Source organism: Notolabrus celidotus, chromosome 4, assembly GCF_009762535.1.
Source record: "Notolabrus celidotus isolate fNotCel1 chromosome 4, fNotCel1.pri, whole genome shotgun sequence".
NCBI classification, from domain to species: domain Eukaryota; kingdom Metazoa; phylum Chordata; class Actinopteri; order Labriformes; family Labridae; genus Notolabrus; species Notolabrus celidotus.
The window spans coordinates 18,648,440-18,664,802 of record NC_048275.1 but is presented as its reverse complement, the minus strand read 5'-3'; the positions used below and the strand labels follow the sequence as shown (position 1 = coordinate 18,664,802).

At 42.8% G+C, this 16,363-nt stretch overlaps 2 protein-coding genes across 4 annotated transcripts in view; one reads left to right on the top strand and one right to left on the bottom strand.

The window, feature by feature from the left end:
* Positions 1 to 290, top strand: part of sdccag8 (SHH signaling and ciliogenesis regulator sdccag8) — a 56,143-nt gene extending 55,853 nt beyond the window's left edge. The window contains exon 18 of the mRNA XM_034681642.1: positions 13 to 290. Within this exon, the coding sequence (XP_034537533.1) occupies positions 13 to 51 (39 nt within the window). The 3' untranslated portion in view covers positions 52 to 290. The remainder of the gene's footprint in view (positions 1 to 12) is intronic.
* Positions 291 to 641: 351 nt separating this feature from the next.
* Positions 642 to 16,363, bottom strand: part of akt3a (v-akt murine thymoma viral oncogene homolog 3a) — a 58,825-nt gene continuing 43,103 nt past the window's right edge. Inside the window, exons 8-14 of one of the 3 annotated variants that reach the window (XR_004631001.1) lie at positions 14,262 to 14,384; positions 13,353 to 13,481; positions 7,766 to 7,980; positions 7,267 to 7,354; positions 6,084 to 6,186; positions 3,895 to 5,308; positions 642 to 2,487 (exon numbers count right to left, since the gene is read on the bottom strand). Coding sequence is in view for 1 of the 3 variants with exons in the window: in XM_034681643.1 (XP_034537534.1) it covers positions 5,223 to 5,308; positions 6,084 to 6,186; positions 7,267 to 7,354; positions 7,766 to 7,980; positions 13,353 to 13,481; positions 14,262 to 14,384 (744 nt within the window). In the remaining 2 variants the exon portion in view is untranslated. Of the gene's footprint in view, positions 5,309 to 6,083; positions 6,187 to 7,266; positions 7,355 to 7,765; positions 7,981 to 13,352; positions 13,482 to 14,261; positions 14,385 to 16,363 lie in introns of all 3 variants that reach the window. The other 2 variants (XR_004631000.1, XM_034681643.1) reach the window with 2 other exon arrangements.

The window sequence follows — 16,363 nt, the reverse complement described above, 5'->3', positions numbered from 1 at the left end:
GTGTCTTTTTAGCTGCCAAACATGAGACGCGTGGAGAGTGTGTCCACCTGAGTCTGTCCTACCTGTCTCCTCCTCTGAGTCTGGATGTCCTCAGAAACCTCCTGTAGACGAGAACATATCAAACTATTACTGATGATTATTACACTGTGTGATATGCAGTATGACGGGTTGTGTGCACATTTTGTGTTGTACGTTTGGCAGTATAGTGTCCCTGCGATTTACTGAGTGGATGTAGAAACCAGGATGTTTGTTAGCCTTCTTTTTTCACATTAAATCTTTTGAATAAATAAGTGTGTCTTCTGTTTTTTATAAACTTTAACTCTAAATAGTATTTTTGCTCTTTTTGTTAGTAAAATTTGATCCAGGGGCGCTGGTGGCCTAGCCGTCTAAGTGCCCCACATATAGAGGCTATAGTCCTTGTCGCAGGGGTCGCCAGTTCGTTTCCCAGCTGGTCGACCATTTCCTGCATGTCTACCCCCACGCTCTACTCCCCACCTTTCCTGTCTCTCTTCAGCTGTCCTATCAAATAAAGGCAAAAAGGCCAAAAATATATCTTTAAAAAAAAAAATTGAACCAAACAAGAAGACCTGTAATTAAAAATTGTCCTTTTCAGTCACAAAGCAGAAGAAGTGGACACCATCTCAGCAGATTGACATAGTGCTTTATTGAAGCTGTCTGTAAGAAGGAAAATAATGTGCATCCCTATCATATACATTTCATGTGTAAAAATACTAAGGATGTACAGTGTAAAAAACAGCTTCATGTTGATGGTAATTTTTTGTTGTCACATCCTCGCGGCCTCACCGGCCAGCAGCACTGCATCCTATCAGCATGAGGGACAGAAAAAGGCTGTTTGATCGATCTGCCCAGTTTCCCCACACTGTCTCAGAGTCAACATCGTCTCTGTGGAGCTTACCTCAGTATTACAGTGATTCAGGGAAACATGGCCCACCCTGTGAACAGCTGGCAGCTGTCCACAGAAGTCTCAGAACTGTAAAGCTACAGTAGATGAACGTGGACATAAAATTAAACTCAGTTACATTTTGTAATATTTGTACATGTTTGCCGTTTTTGTTTGCTGTTTGTAAATAAATGCATCTCATGCTTGTTGATGTTAATGATGATAGTAGTCTAGCGAGAAGAGAGGGGAGGATTTATGTCGCAGTCATGAGGTCAAATACTTTCAGAAATCCTTCCAAACACCGGAGCCTTTTACTTATCCACATTAAACTCTGATGAGCGCAGCCCGTGTTTTAATTTTTGCTGACACAGATCAATACAGAGCAGCTGAGGTCTTTGAAAGGGTTTTACATATTATTCAAATGGAACTGGAGTCAGATCTGTTGTGTGATAGATGTACAGTACAAACAGCAGCAGCTTTAAGAGTGAACGCTGTCAGTGCAGCGTCAGATACCTCACACAGTCTCTTTTCACACCTATGAAGCTATGACGAGGCTTAGAATGAACTCCAGCATCCTGTTTAAGATACCTCTGTTTGAGACAAAGGTAAATCACTGACACGCCGACAATTGATTTGTGGTCTCCGGGGGTAAATACACATGATTAAGAGAATTACTAAGCTTCACCTTCTCCAGTTACACTTCTTGGAGGCAAACTTGTTTTTCTTTCCTGATCTCTGGCCTCAGAATCCGCCTCTAGCCATGTTGATGCCAGTAAATAAACTTAAATGTTGAGGAGGATTTGATAAGTGGAGCTGGAGGCTTACCCGAGGGAAAACTTTTCAAAACAGAAGCTGAGAGGGAGTCGGGTACATCTTAACAGTTTTCTTTATGAAGACTGACCAATTTACTGAGCTGTGCTGTGGCAGCACTGACTCTTCTCTGGTGTGAGGGACACAATCACACAGGCCTAGCCAACTGTAACCATCAGAGCAACATCAAAACTAACTGTAGTATGAGGAGGGGAGATGTACTTTAAAAATCCTCATTTTCTTAAAAACATAAAAAAATCTAAAAATCTTGCTTTAAACCCGGGCTGAATCAGATTCCTATGAATCTTATAAAAAGTGATGGATGTGAAAGTGCTATGGCCAAAGCTACAAAGCAGTATTTTATGAGCTCTGGTTTCTAATGATTTTGGCGGTAAGCGTGCACATACAGCTAGAACTCCTCAGTCACTCGCAGACCTGGGTCAAATCAAAGCTGAAATCCTTCCAAATACTTGGGAGCGTTTGCTTGAGCCTGTCGAGGGTGCCAGCTGGGTGGGATTCGGCTGCCTCGGCTGTGCCAGACAGGCTCAATCGATCACAGAGAAGTACTTTTCATTAGAGTTCTGAGTGCCACTTTGACACAGGACTGGTAGTGCGGACAGAGGAGGACTACAGCATGCAGGCTAGCGCCATCCTTTTATACTTTCTGCCATAAAGCGCCTTTGCAAGCGAACAGCAAATTTAATGGATGTGCGAAAGTAAAGCATATGGAGTTTAAAAGCAGCGGAAAAACAGGTAATGTGTCGTATCAGAGAGATCTGTAAAGAAAAAAATGGAGGCATTTATTTTAAGAACAAAGTCTGATGACTTCAACTGCAGAGTGAAACACAACTACACCCCCTTACTGTTGAACCTTAGAACAAAAAGACATAAAATAAATAAAATAGAAAAGAAATTCAAGTTATTCATCAATGATGAGAATCAAAACATTCAAATAAATAGACTAGAATACATTTCTTATGTCTAATGAGAGCACATCCCATGGTGCTCCCTTTTTGTTTGTGGTCTTCCAGATGTCGATGGTGGCGTCTTCCAAATGATTTCATGCAATTTAGATTTCACATTTTTAAAAATATATATTCCCTCACATCTGGTGGTTTTTTACTTCGGACTTAAGTGCTGAATGTTGAAGCTTTTGAATAATTTTGCACTAAACCATAAGGCTTACGGGCAATTGAAGAAAGAGAAATAGAGGGGATTTAAAATCTTGTTGGTCAGACTGGAAGACATGACGACGCAAACAAAGTCCAGACCGAAGAAATGACAGCACACGTTAAAGAGAGGAGAAATGTGCAGGGATGGTTGAGAGATTGAACCATCCCAAAGCTTTGATTTTATCTGTGTCAATGCTTTTTCTCATCTATTATCCCAAACTGACTGGAGCGATCTCACAAACTCACATCGTGCCTCTTTAACGACTCTACTCTCTACTCCTTCTCTTCACTTGCAGTAAACTTTTACAATCACAGCTCAGTATTTTAGCTTTTCTTCTTTACCTGGCTACATTCACTCTTCTGTGCTTCACTTGTTTCTTTCTGCTCATCTTCCTCTCAGACTTTCTCCCTAATCTCTCCCTCAGTCTCACACAGAGCTGAGGTAAGATTAAATATGGAGGATAAGTTGGTCAATAACCAATCAGGGACCTCTGTGGTAAACATCTGCGGAAAGATTTAGAATAGAAGAATAAATAAATATAAAGAGTTTCTTTCTCTAATGTGTCCTGTCACCTCTCGGCTGTCACATTTTGGTCACAAAACAGCACAAAAAAAACATTTAAACAAACAACGGAGCAGGAAGGCGATCTGCTTTCCCTCCTACATTCATCAGCCATTTTTGTTTCTTGAGGTGCCTTTTTTTTCGTCTCGGACCTAAGAAATAGTTTTTTGTTTTCTAGAATAATGTAATAACAATAGAAAAAGTTAAATATAAAACCAATGAGTAGAACAATAAATAGAACATATATATATTTATATATATGTATATTATAAGCTTTGCTGCTATTGGTGTAAACCCAACTGTTGATGCGTACCTCCTCACAGACCATGATGTCTCTTTTTAAATACCTTCAGAAGAAACTCACAGGAAATCAGCCATTACCTCACTCATCAATACATCATAAATGATCACATTATAAATATTTCATATCATTCTGGGAGTTTTATCACCTGTACTCTCTCTCTCCTGTCACCACAATGCCCAACATCTGCTTCACTCTGTGGTGAGCCTGTTCCTGCTGCAGTTTCCCTTTCTCCTGCACACACACTGACAGAGAGGTACAGCTGTGTGGTTCCTAAAGCCATGACGACAAAATGTCACAGTAAAGCTTTCCGTCATTGACAAACAGTACCGTTTCTTTTTTTCCCTTTTGGGACAGAAGACAATTAAAACTTAGCAGGACTTGAGAAAATTAAATAAAAAACTCTGGGGTGGAACATTCAAACAAACTGTCTTCCTCTCTCATTTTCACCTCTGCAGTGATTGATGTATTAACCACCTTGCACTGCATTGTGGGTAAAATAGTAAAGCTCATGGTTGAGGAGCTACATGCCCTGAGCTGCTGTGCTTTGATGTGTGGTCATAAACACAAACCCACATGCACACACACACACACTCACATGGCACTCAATCCTGTAGCTTATATGTATTAGCTGTGCATTAGGAGCAGTAGCGACACCTGTTCTGCAGCTATACAAGCATAGACGTTAAATACAGGTGTTTCATGTGTTGCTGGCGCCTGTATGATGATCTGCAGCATTAAGCTAGTGTAGCACCAGGTTGTAGTAGTAGCAGTAGTATAGTAGTAGCAGTAGTAGTACCTGTAGTAGTTGTAGTAGTTGAAATAGCAGCAACAACAATAATGATTTGCACCGAGCAAAACCTGAGTCAAATCCTGCTTGACGACATGAGGTGTGTAAGGTTCTGCTCACTGATGACAACTGCTCTTCAATGCCAGGCAGCCTCAATCAATCCCAGAAGTATTTATGTGAGTATCTGTCGGTTTGTAAAAGCCTGAGATACAACCAGTAACGGCAGTTTGGGTTTGAATGACTTAAATGCTGTATCTGCTATAAGCCACCAAAATGTCTCCTTCAAATGCATCAGCTGAATGCTCTCTCACTTGGATCAGACATGTTTGTTTCGCTATGATTTTTGTAGGACTGACACATGTCAAAGCACAGCAGGCCACAGGTAATGCTCCCGTCTTTAAAGGGACATTACATGGGAACTGATCACATTACAGTCCAGATCACATCAGGGTTTGCAGTGCAGGACTAGAGAGAAATTTAGTCTGGAAAATCTCTCTGGAAAAGGGAATCACAAAATCAGAGAGAAGCAAACTGGAGAGGTGAAAAAGAGAAGAGAAAGAGAAGAGGGAAGGGCAAAATCCCTCAAGTCAGGGGTCATTCCGGGGTCAGTTCATAGCTGCGGGTCTTTTAGTCCCACACTGATGACCTCAGAGACCAGCTGTGATGATGTCAACTTGAAGAACAGTTCATTCCCGCCCACTGGCAGAGTAGGAGAACTGAGGGAAGTGCGGCCTTCTCTCGTTGTCCAGACAGTCCATCCCGTCCTCGTCGACTACAGACAAAATGAGATAATTAATGACTTAATCAATGTTTATAATCCCTTTTCAGATAAATCAAACACATTACATCAATTAAGAAAATGTATGATTTCTAGGGATGATTTAATTATCTTAAACCATAAACATGACAAGACAATGTCTCGTGTAACATTACTGTGCTGTAGATTCAAACAGAACAGGATTAAATTAACAAGTGCCTCTTTGATGTGCCAATCTCCTGCTAACTAACTGATGTGCGACCTACAAAACAAGTGGAACCTCACGTTAGCGCAGACAAACACATCAGTTCCACTCATGCATAATTCAGTGCCGGAACATTCTGAAAACCGACGTCTTTATTTCAAAAGCCTGTGAAGTGCTGCATGTGGCCCGAGGACTATTACAGACACTTGAATAAACACACAACGGCACTTTTCAGTGTTTGTTTCACTAGTTAGTATAAATGGAAATGCCTCTCCTTAAAGAAGAGAATGATCACGGAGAATTTGTTTAAACTTTCTTTCATTACTCAATATGAAACCAAACAAATTGAATAATCTTTACTCACATTAATATCCTCTGCTCACACACTATCTTTTCTGGCATTTCTGTAGTTTTAACAGTTATTTCTTTCCTCTACATGGGGTGTTTCTATAGTTATCTCTCCAATTGTAGAAATTCCAGATATATAAGGAATGAGAGTGAGCATTTTTAAAGCTATATGTGGGAATATGTTTGTGCATCCACATTAAAGTGAGAGAGAGAAAGACATACATAGCAGAGCCTTACATTTCTCTGGTGGAGTGATGGTGATGGTCTGGGCTGTGAACTCTTCATCAAAGTATCTGGTGTCCGTCTCAGACGTCACCTGAGGCTTGAAGGGAGGAACCATCTGAGGCAGAGGCATGGGGAGGAGGTAGATAAAAAGATTCAGTTTAGATTGTATTGCTGTTTCAAATACGCTGCTGGATGGGCCTCAAATTCTGGATCACAAAGTCTTTCAGAAATGGTAAGATGTACAAGTTCCCTTTCAAAATGATTATTGTTTTTTTTCTAAGTTATATTTATTGGGGACTTTTGCCTTTATTAGACAGGACAGCTGGAGAGAGACAGGAAATGTGGGGAGTAGAGAGTGGGGGAAGATATGCAGGAGATGGTCATGGCCGGGAGTCGAACCGGTGACCTCTGTGATGAGGATTATGGCCTCTGCATATGGGGCATTTAGACTGCTAGGCCACCAGCTCCCCCCTTTCAAAATGATTTAAAAACAAATCAGTCGGTTGGTGGATTTTTAAGATCTCACTCTTATCACTCTTCAGCAACACAACATAAATAGACCTCTTTCTTCTCATTATTCCTGTGCATTTCAGTCAGACTCAGAGTGGACCTAACCAAATCTTTGTGTTGTTTTACTACTAGAAAAATGGGAGGGAGAGGAGAAGAAAGAAAAGCAAGGGAAGGAAAAAGTGGCAGTTGACAAAATGAAATGTTGGAGATAAAAGAGGTAAAGAGCAAACAAAAGGTGGAGAAAGAAAAGAAAGGAAAACATAAGAGAAAGAAATAATAGAAGGAATAAGAACAGACAAGAAAATAAGCTGTGAAGAAGAGGAATCCAGAGAGGGGAAGAGTGAATGGAAGAAGCTCTGCACCTGTCTGACATGCTGTAGGTGTTTCCACACAGGATTTAACTCACTCTTTCTGGTGTTAGACAACAGACTGATAAACCTCCAGGACAAAAGATCTCACCTGTGCTTTCTTCCGCTTCACTGCTGCTTGTTCTCATGCTAACAAAGTGCAGGTTTTTCAAAGTGTTACACAAGTTAACTTGAACCTTATGTATAGTTAAATATATTCAGCAAATATCTTTAAATTTAGTTACTTCCCTTAATCATATTACACTTATTTAGACATCAAAGTACAAAAAATCAGTGCCACAGTGCAAACATGTCATACAGCTTCATCACCATGTTACCTTTTTGTCATAGACATCCTGCCAGTCGACACCAGAGAAGAAACTGTGTCTCATTATTTCTTTAGCGTCGTCTGGTCCTCCACCAAGCCTGCAGGAGAGGAGAGGAGAGGAGAGGAGAGGAGAGGAGAGGAATGTTATTAAACAAAACTCAGATCAGTAGAGGCAAATTTTTATCTACACCAAAAACAAAACACAGTTATCAAACTAATGAAAGTCATCCAAGGTGATGAGAAGACTTTATTACTTTTCTTTGCTAAATATGAAAAAGCATTTCTCTTTTTTTATTTCTGGTATTCAGAGGGATGACTACAAAATCTTCCAATCACAGGACCAAAGAAATGGGGACAGTTAGTGATGAAACATGATGACAAAATGTATTACCATCCAGTTAATTAAGAGAAAAGAGGGTGTTTTTTATTTATTTCGTTTACATCCCTACAAATTTTCACAAATAAACAGTTTCCTTTACTCAGCCTCTCACACACACACACACACACACCGTTTGTTGGGGTCTTTGATGAGCAGGCCGGACAGCAGGGACTTGGCGTCGGCTGACAGAGTGCGTGGGAACTTGATGTCCTCCATGAGGATGAGTTCAAAGAGCTTCTCGTGGTCCTGGTTGTAGAACGGTAAGCGGCCACACATCATCTCATACGTCACCACACCCAAACCCCACCAGTCCACCGCCCGCCCATAGTCGTTGTCCTCCAAGACCTGAGGAGAGATAAACAGATACACACTTTGAGTATTTTTTTTTTAAAGGGACCATTTATTTAATTGGACATCTGCTTTATTCTGCATTTATTTTATTGGACAATGCCCTTGGTATTCAATGAAGAGACAGATGAGCGAGGAAAGACAGCTAAGGAGAATCAATATGTGATGTTGCTCAAGGAAAAATAAAAAAAACGTTTAAGTTTTCTGAGATGAGCAGAAGTGTCTGCACAGACAACAAGGAGTGAGGAGTAGACAGCAGCCCCCCTTTTCTCTCTGTACACAGACACAAACATACAGAGGCAAACATCCTGGGATGGCAGGTCTTCAGAGGCCCCTGTTACAGTAAGGGAGTCAGCAAGCTGGCGTGGCCCACCAGATGCCCCCTCTGGTCCCTGCCAGCTCTCTCTGGCACACTGATCCTCTCCTGGCAGACACAGAGAGGACCGTCCCTGGATGGAAAAGGCAGGAACAGCCCGCTACATGGGTCAGGGCTGGGTCCAACCTAAGAGCTGGCTAGCACAGGTACAGTACTCTGAGCTGCTGTGAGTGTGTATGATTGTGTGTCTTTGTGTGTGAGAAGGAGAAAGGTTCTGAAAAAGAAGTCGCTCCCGAATCAAAGTCTTGTGTCTGGGCTGCCTTCCTGCTTCTATTTCCTGCCTGCTCTCCTTATGTCTACTCTCTCCATCCTGTCTTATCCTGCCTTCTCTGTCCTCTAATCACTTCTTCCCTCACTGGTTCCTTCTCTTTCATCTTCTCACGCGCCCGTTCACTCACCTCTGGAAAAAGAAAGAGGAAGAGGAAAAGAGAGGCTGATTTCGGAAGAGAGGTATTTTGGGTGCTTTTGCGGTCCTCATTAACATAAAAGTCTTATTAACATGATGTGTGTTTATGTATGCATGCATGCTTTAGTTGCATGTGTGTTTGTGTGTGACTGACAGACAGACAGGCAGAGCTGGAAAACAGCCAGGACAGCATATGTTGTACATCTCGCCAATAATAACATCTCACTCACTGTTAATAATGGAGCCTGCAGAGTGGACATGAGCGCATGCTTACAAACACAAACAAATGAATGCAAACATGCTTTCACAAAAACATGTTTTTAACATTATTATAAATGATGAACAAATATAAATGACACAATCAAACTTTACATGATACTGAAAGATCAAGTACTGCCCTATATGTTAGCTTATTTGAGCTACTGGCAGGAGAGGTGTTGGCAGATGCAGATAGAGCAAGTGCATTAAATACATAAACAGCTTAGATTGATTAGAATGGAGGCTTAATAATCCAAACTGTACACTGTAAAAATAAATAGCTACGAAACATGTAGTGCATACTGATTTTTACCTAGGACTGTACTCAGATTTTACAGACTGACAATCATTGCATCAACAATATCTGACTGTGATGAATAGCCATTAAGGGTGATATGTTAAAATTATATTGATGATATATCAAATTTTAACTATTAACTATTTGTAAGAAAAGATACATCCGTATTGCAGATCAGGGATCCTGCATCACAATCTTGAGGCAGTTACCATAATATACACTTAGTCATAATGAACATAGGCGGAAATGCTTTCTCTGACATCAAGCATCACATGAAGGCTGTGATAAGATTTCATCTGTAAATGATGTTGAATGTGATTGTGCGATGAAACCAGGTGAGAGGAACCTACAAACAGCTGCCTGTGAGTTTCCACAGCAGCCAAATAACCACAGAAAGCTGGTCATTAACTAACTGAGCTTACACACTCAGCACTAAACTGCTAATGATGCAGGCGGCTGCTTCAGAGTGTGCAAGTCAACATGTGCGTGGAAGTGAATAAGAGAGTTATGAGTGCTATTTTATGTGTGAATCTGTGTGTGTGTGTGTGTGTGTGTGTGTGTGTGTGTGTGTGTGTGTGTGTGTGTGTGTGTGTGTGTGTGTGTGTGTGTGCTTGTGTGTGTCTGTGTTTGTGTGCGCGTGTGTGTGTGTGATTTGAACATTAAGCCGGTCACCCCTGTTGGCAGATGCAGAGAGGAGCTGGGGGAACGCAGTGCGCCGCCAGCTCCAGATATACTATTGATTGGTACGGCTGGAGGGATAACACTGGCTTAGACTGCTGGGAGACTGTCAGGCACACACACACGCACAGCAGATGGAATATTTATCCGTCCTCATCAAATTCATAAAGTTTTTGTGAGTGATGCAAACTAGAAGATGTTTGGTGTTGTTTCAGTCCCTGCACCTTGAGGAGGGACACAAACACACACACACACTTATACACACACACTTACACAGACACGTACACAGTGCGCGTTTTTTGAAATTCAGAGGATGCTTTTCTATGCTGATCTGCAGGGCTGGGTGTCGAGTCTTTGTACAAAAAAAGGTACAGAAATGTATACAAATTAAAGCTGTCCAGTTGGGCATGTATATGTATGTTCATGTAAGTGTGTGTGAGTGTGTCTGTGTGTTTTTGTGTGTGTGTCCTGGGACCAAAGAAAGTGGTGGCAGCTCGGTTGCAAGCAGGGAGCAGATTAATCCACACAGAGCCAGAATGTTGCCCCACAGCCCTAGGCATGGAGGCATGGGAGTGTGTAAGAGTGTGTGTTTGTGTATATGTGCACAGTACAGTATGTGCGGTTATGTGTGTATATTTTAGAAAAGACAAGATTAATAAATAGGCGAAACTGAAGAAGTTACGAATGAGAGAGATCAGCAGGAGAGAGGAGAGGAGAAGAGCTCTGATTAAAAGCAGCCGTGAGGGAGAAGGTCTTGTCCTGTCCTAGTCCCTGTTGGGGCAGCCATGTGGCAGATAGATGCTGCTCGCGGGACGGGGGCTTTGGCAGCCTGGACAGGACTAGATGGGATGGGACGGGCACACACAGCCTGTGGCTGTACCAGCCCAGATACCCAGCAGGCTACAGGGAACACAAACACACACACGCACAGACCTCATATACTCAGCACAGTGAACACACACTCACACATTGTTGGTGTCACACAGAGACCTTCTATCTCACGAGTGTCATCATGTGGAACTCGATTTATGTTGACACTGTTTTGACAGTTTTTCAATGTTTAACTAATGGCTGACTGTGCTGCTATGTTTATGAAAGACGTACAGTTACAGAAAAACACAATGCCAAACGTACACAACATACAAACAAAATGAAAACAAACAGACAAATACATGGAAAATACCCAAATCCATCCCCTTTAACACTTAAGAAAATAGCCACAAGGAAATGTGTCAAACAACAAAAATATGAGAAAACAGAGAAAACACTCTCCATGTGTTTTCTCTGATCCTGTTCCATCGCTTTCAAAGGACCTTACATTGCTTATTGTTCATTAATCTCACACTCATCTTTTTTTTATTTTTGACCATCCTTGAAACAGACAATAGCACTTCAATGCAGTGCTTGACAAACTCAGCTGAAGAATTATTTACTTTCAAGCTTTCTGCTGCTTAAGTATCTGTTAGTGAGCTCCTTCAGGCACACAGCAGAAAAACCTTTTTATTCACTTCTCATCTGCCCTTTTCACTGACGGCAAACACGGGTACTGTCTGAATTTCACTCCTGTAACCCTGAAATATTTTCTCTCCCTTCTCATCCTCCTCTGTCTTCAACCCCCACCTCCCCCTTTCTCTTTTTAATCCCGGCTACTTTGCATCTCTGTAACTTGGCTCCGAGCAAACTGTGTTATTTTTACACGCGGGCGGGCGAGCAGAGCGTGCGGGCGGGTGAGTGGCGGCGGCGGTGGTGTAGATTTCCAGGTTTTTTCCGAGCACCTTCCTCCAACCTCGCCCATCTGCCGCCATCTGCCTCGCTTTAGCCCGCACTTTCTACTGCAATCACACACACGGCATACACGCGCACACACACATAAACGCACACAGACGCACATCCTGTGAAAAATAACCAACAGCCTCCAATCAGCTTTTGGCACGCAAAGGAAGGGACTCTAAAAAAAAGCACAAAATGCTGCGCCAAATTGTCCTCCATACTTTTTCAAGTGGGATATACACTATGCTACTCCTCTCGTGCCTGCCTTCATCTCCACATCTCCATTGCTCTGTCTCCACCACCCACAGAGCTGCAAAGCTCTCGCCAGTTGATCTGCTGGCCTTACAGTGAAGCAGCGCTGATGGCTGGACAGCAGATGACTGCATAAAAAAACAACTCTTAAAATATTGTAGTTGTGTTTTTCTGTGTGTTCGTGTTTCACAGTGCCCTTTTTTTTTAATTCAACCAACACCCTCATTCACACACATGAGCTGCATATTTACTGTTTATCGTGATTTTATGGTAATTCTTTTGCCTGTGAAATCTGCACATTAAAATGTACATACATAAATTCCACTATAAGAAGGTTTCAAACATCCTTACATAAAGCAGGGTATCGTGGGTAAGGGGTTCACAGCTTGTCTTGAGGTTGCGGTGTATGTGTCGGGGATGCCACGGATGCTTTTATGTACTTCAAAGCTGCAGTCAATCTGCACAAGTTACAAGTCCTTACAAACAATCCTTCAATTTCAGTCATTTATCGACTGGATGTGAACATGAACTCAAACTTGATATGTGCATGGTATACATAACTTCCTGCACTCTACATTATCGTCCTACATGTGTTTTAAAAGACTTAAGTCAGCCATTACATCTTTTTCTTCTTCTTCTTTGATGCACTGTACATAACGCAGAACATCCTTGTGTTAGTGTGGCAGAATGTTTAGGTTGGCCTACACAGAGTGACATGATAACATAACACCAGCATATGATGGTGTGATGATGGTTTCATCCTAAATGTCCTTTACCCCTGCTTCTCATCCTGGTTAGCGTGTTTTTTGACTGTGGGAGGAAGCTGGAGTACCCACCAGGACCCTTCTTGCATGGGGAGAACATGCATACTCCACACAGAAAGGCACCTGCCCGACCGAGGTTTCAAACCAGGAACCTTCTTGCTGTGAGGTAACAGCGCTTCCCACTGCACCACTGTGCAGCCCATTGCAACACATTATGGTAACATTAAATGTAACTTTTCAAAACATCCTGAAGTATGAAGAACAATGAAAATGACCCGAGAAGTAAAGCTTATTCTGCAGCTGCACTCTTAATATACCGCATAATAGAGCTACACAATATACAAACAAGTAAATGGTGATGAAGATCAAAACATGATGGGAGAGAGGAAGAGTAGAAATACATAATGAATTAGTTTAGGTTGTGGACGAAATACTGTAGATGTGATGAATAGGAAAAAAGGGGGTGAAGAGGTTCAATGTATAAGAGGAAAAGAAAAAACATAAACAATGAATCAAAAGAAAGTCTGAGATAATAGAAAACACATTTGAAGAAAATAAAGAAGTTACCTCAGGTGCTAGGTACTCTGGCGTGCCACAGAAGGTTTTCATGGTAGCAGCGTCTGTGATGCCCTCTTTGCACAGACCAAAGTCAGTGATCTTGATGTGGCCGTCTTTATCCAGCATCAGGTTTTCCAACTAGGAAGGGAACAAACAATTAAAACAATAACAGAACACCAAAAATACGGCTTTCACCTAAAAATAATCTGTGAAAGACAAAGCCATAATCCTGATAATGTACTACCTACGGCTAAATTAGGAATGGAACTGGCTGGAGTCCAAGAAACTTTCGTCAGATGTTCTGAATAATATTCAATTCCCATAATTCATGGCTGAGAACCAAAAAATACTTTGTTGCTTTGTTAACTGAATAGTTAATGTTGTCTTGTCAGTGAAGTGAAGGTCTCACTGCTCTGATGAAAAGAGCAGGGGCAGACAAGGTGATAAAAACCATAGTGTGTAACCCCCCCAATAGCGGCAGACACACACTCACAGACACACAAACTCCAAGCAGAGGAGGGAAATAAACTTCAGGCATGTAGTGAAGCCACTCAACCTTTTAATTTTAATGGCTGAAGTGTTTTTCTCGCTCTCATTCTGCTTTTTCCTCCTTTCTGTTTTCTTGGCTGCTGTGAGCAGGGCCGGGGCCAAGGCTGCCAGGCAGACACTCAGACAGAGCCATCTACCTCTCTACCTCTGTGGCATCAGCACACTCTCCCTCCCCCTTCCTCCATCTCCCTTGCTTTTTGACTGCTTATGTCTGTGTGTGCCTGTCCCTGTCCTTCTCTTTAATTACAGCACATCTTGAGCTCCGTCTCTCCTGGATGAAGGGGACTGGAAAAAAAAAGTTTTCCCTCGAATATCTCATCACTCTGATCCATGCCCCCCAACCAGCCTCCACTCTCTGCTTCTGTTTACCTTGAGGTCCCGGTACACAATCTTGGCTGAGTGCAGGTAGTCGAGAGCCGAGACGATCTCGGCGCCGTAGAAGCGCGTGCGCTCCTCTGAGAACACCCGCTCTCTGGACAAATGGAAAAACAGCTGCGGGAGAAGGAGGGAGGCAAAGAGAGGGTGAGGGAGATGAAGAGGGGGCGGGGGGTAGAGAGAGAGAGAGGGGAGAGACAGCAGGGACGGCACAGCAATAATTACTGATTTATTGGAGGAAATTAGCACAACACAAACTGGCTGCCCGCACCATATTGAGATGATAGATAGCGGAGAGGAGGGTGAGCAGAGGGGTGTATGTAGAGATGGGGTTGGGTGGGTGTGGGGGGGGAGCTGCCTCGGTGGAGGGTGGGTAGAGGCGCTCGGCAGCTGGCGCCTCATCTAGCAGCCCCCCTCACCACACACACACTGTCATACCTCTTCCACGTTACCCTCTGGGCTCGGGTTGGCACGCTGCTGGCGTGGAGTTCGGCGACGGGGGCCAAATCAAGGGTTTAATCAATACACCAGTCTAGTTAAAGACAGGCCGACCGCCACCACCACCACCACCATCACCACTCCCCCTCCCCTCTCATCCCAGCAGCCTCCAGTGCAGCTCTCATTAGTGGCCTAACTGGCCTTGCCCCTTGAGCCTCCATCTTCATTTACTCCATTCTCATATCTGTTTTTGGCAAGAAGCTCATTTTCATACTTCAAAGAGTACACAACTCATTTTTCTCTGGTAGCTTGACCCTCTGTCTCTCTCCTATCTTGCTGTTATATCCCTCACTTCCCATTTCTTTCTTCTCTCTTTCTTTCTCCCTCTCTCCCTCTCTCTCTCCTCTTCTCTCTTTCTTTCCCTGGCCCTTAGTTGTCAACTTGTCACACGGCTACACATGTGGCACTAAAATGACATCAGCCTGCTGCGGCGCACCAGTCAAGTCAGTACAAATTACCCATGAGGACAAGGGGCACACATCCCTCCATTAATTGTTCAGGGAGGTTTGCATATGGCCGCTGGAGTGATGCTCACAGACCACCTTGCTCGAATGGTGTCCGTGTTTAATGTGTGTCTGTGTGTGTGTGTGTATGTGTGTGTGGGATGGGGGTTGCAGTGAGACGGGGTAACACGACAGGTGGGCCTTCATCAGTGTACTGGCAGCTGTGACTGTAGCAGGTTTGTAATGGGTTGTGTATGTGTGTACATGTGTGTGTGTGTGTGCGCCTGTTTGTGAGGCATCTTTGGTCACAATTTGTCCGTTGAGGTAAAACTTGCTGTGTGTGTGTGTGTGTGTGTGTGTGTGTGTGTGTGTGTGTGTGTGTGTGTGTGTGTGTGTGTGTGTGTGTGTGTGTGTGTGTGTGTGTGTGTGTGCGCGTTGGTCTAAGTGTGTCTGCTGGTGTTATCTGTGTGTTTGAGTGTGTGAGTGTGTGCTCAGGCCTGGCGCTGGCTGAACTTCCTAACTAACTGGGAGGGGAGCAGGTGACAGTTACACTGAGGGAATGAACCAAGATTGCAAAAAACGGCCCCGATTAAAAATCTGAGAAGTGGAGGAGTGTTGGAATCCAAACTCATTTCATCTCCGACTGTCATTCTGGCTATATCTGCCCCATAGGTGTGTTCATAAATAGACACAAGCAGGAGACGGATGGAGCAAGGAAGAGAGACAGGAAGGCGAGCCAGAGGCCAGTTGGTTGGCAAATCAACTGTTAGACAGCAATCGAACAGTCAAACTTCAGCAGCTCTCGAGTGTTTGTACGTCTCAAAATTCCTTTGTTGAACTGGTGTTGTGGATTCACACACCTGTGATTAAACGTAACTGCTCCATGTAAAAACTGTGCGTACATCTTTGGGACACATTTATAAACCACGTTGATTTTTCAGGAAGTCAATTTAAACCTTTATTTACATGATTATTTGTTGATTTTAGTTTTCATCTTAAGGTGGCATCTAAAGCACTTGATATTTCTTTAAAGCTGTGAACCACTCCAAAACAAATAACAATTTAAATTGTATTCATAAAGCACTTTTTTAAACTAAGTTACAAAGTGCTTCACAGATAATACCAAGGTAAGACGATTAAACAACACATGAGAAA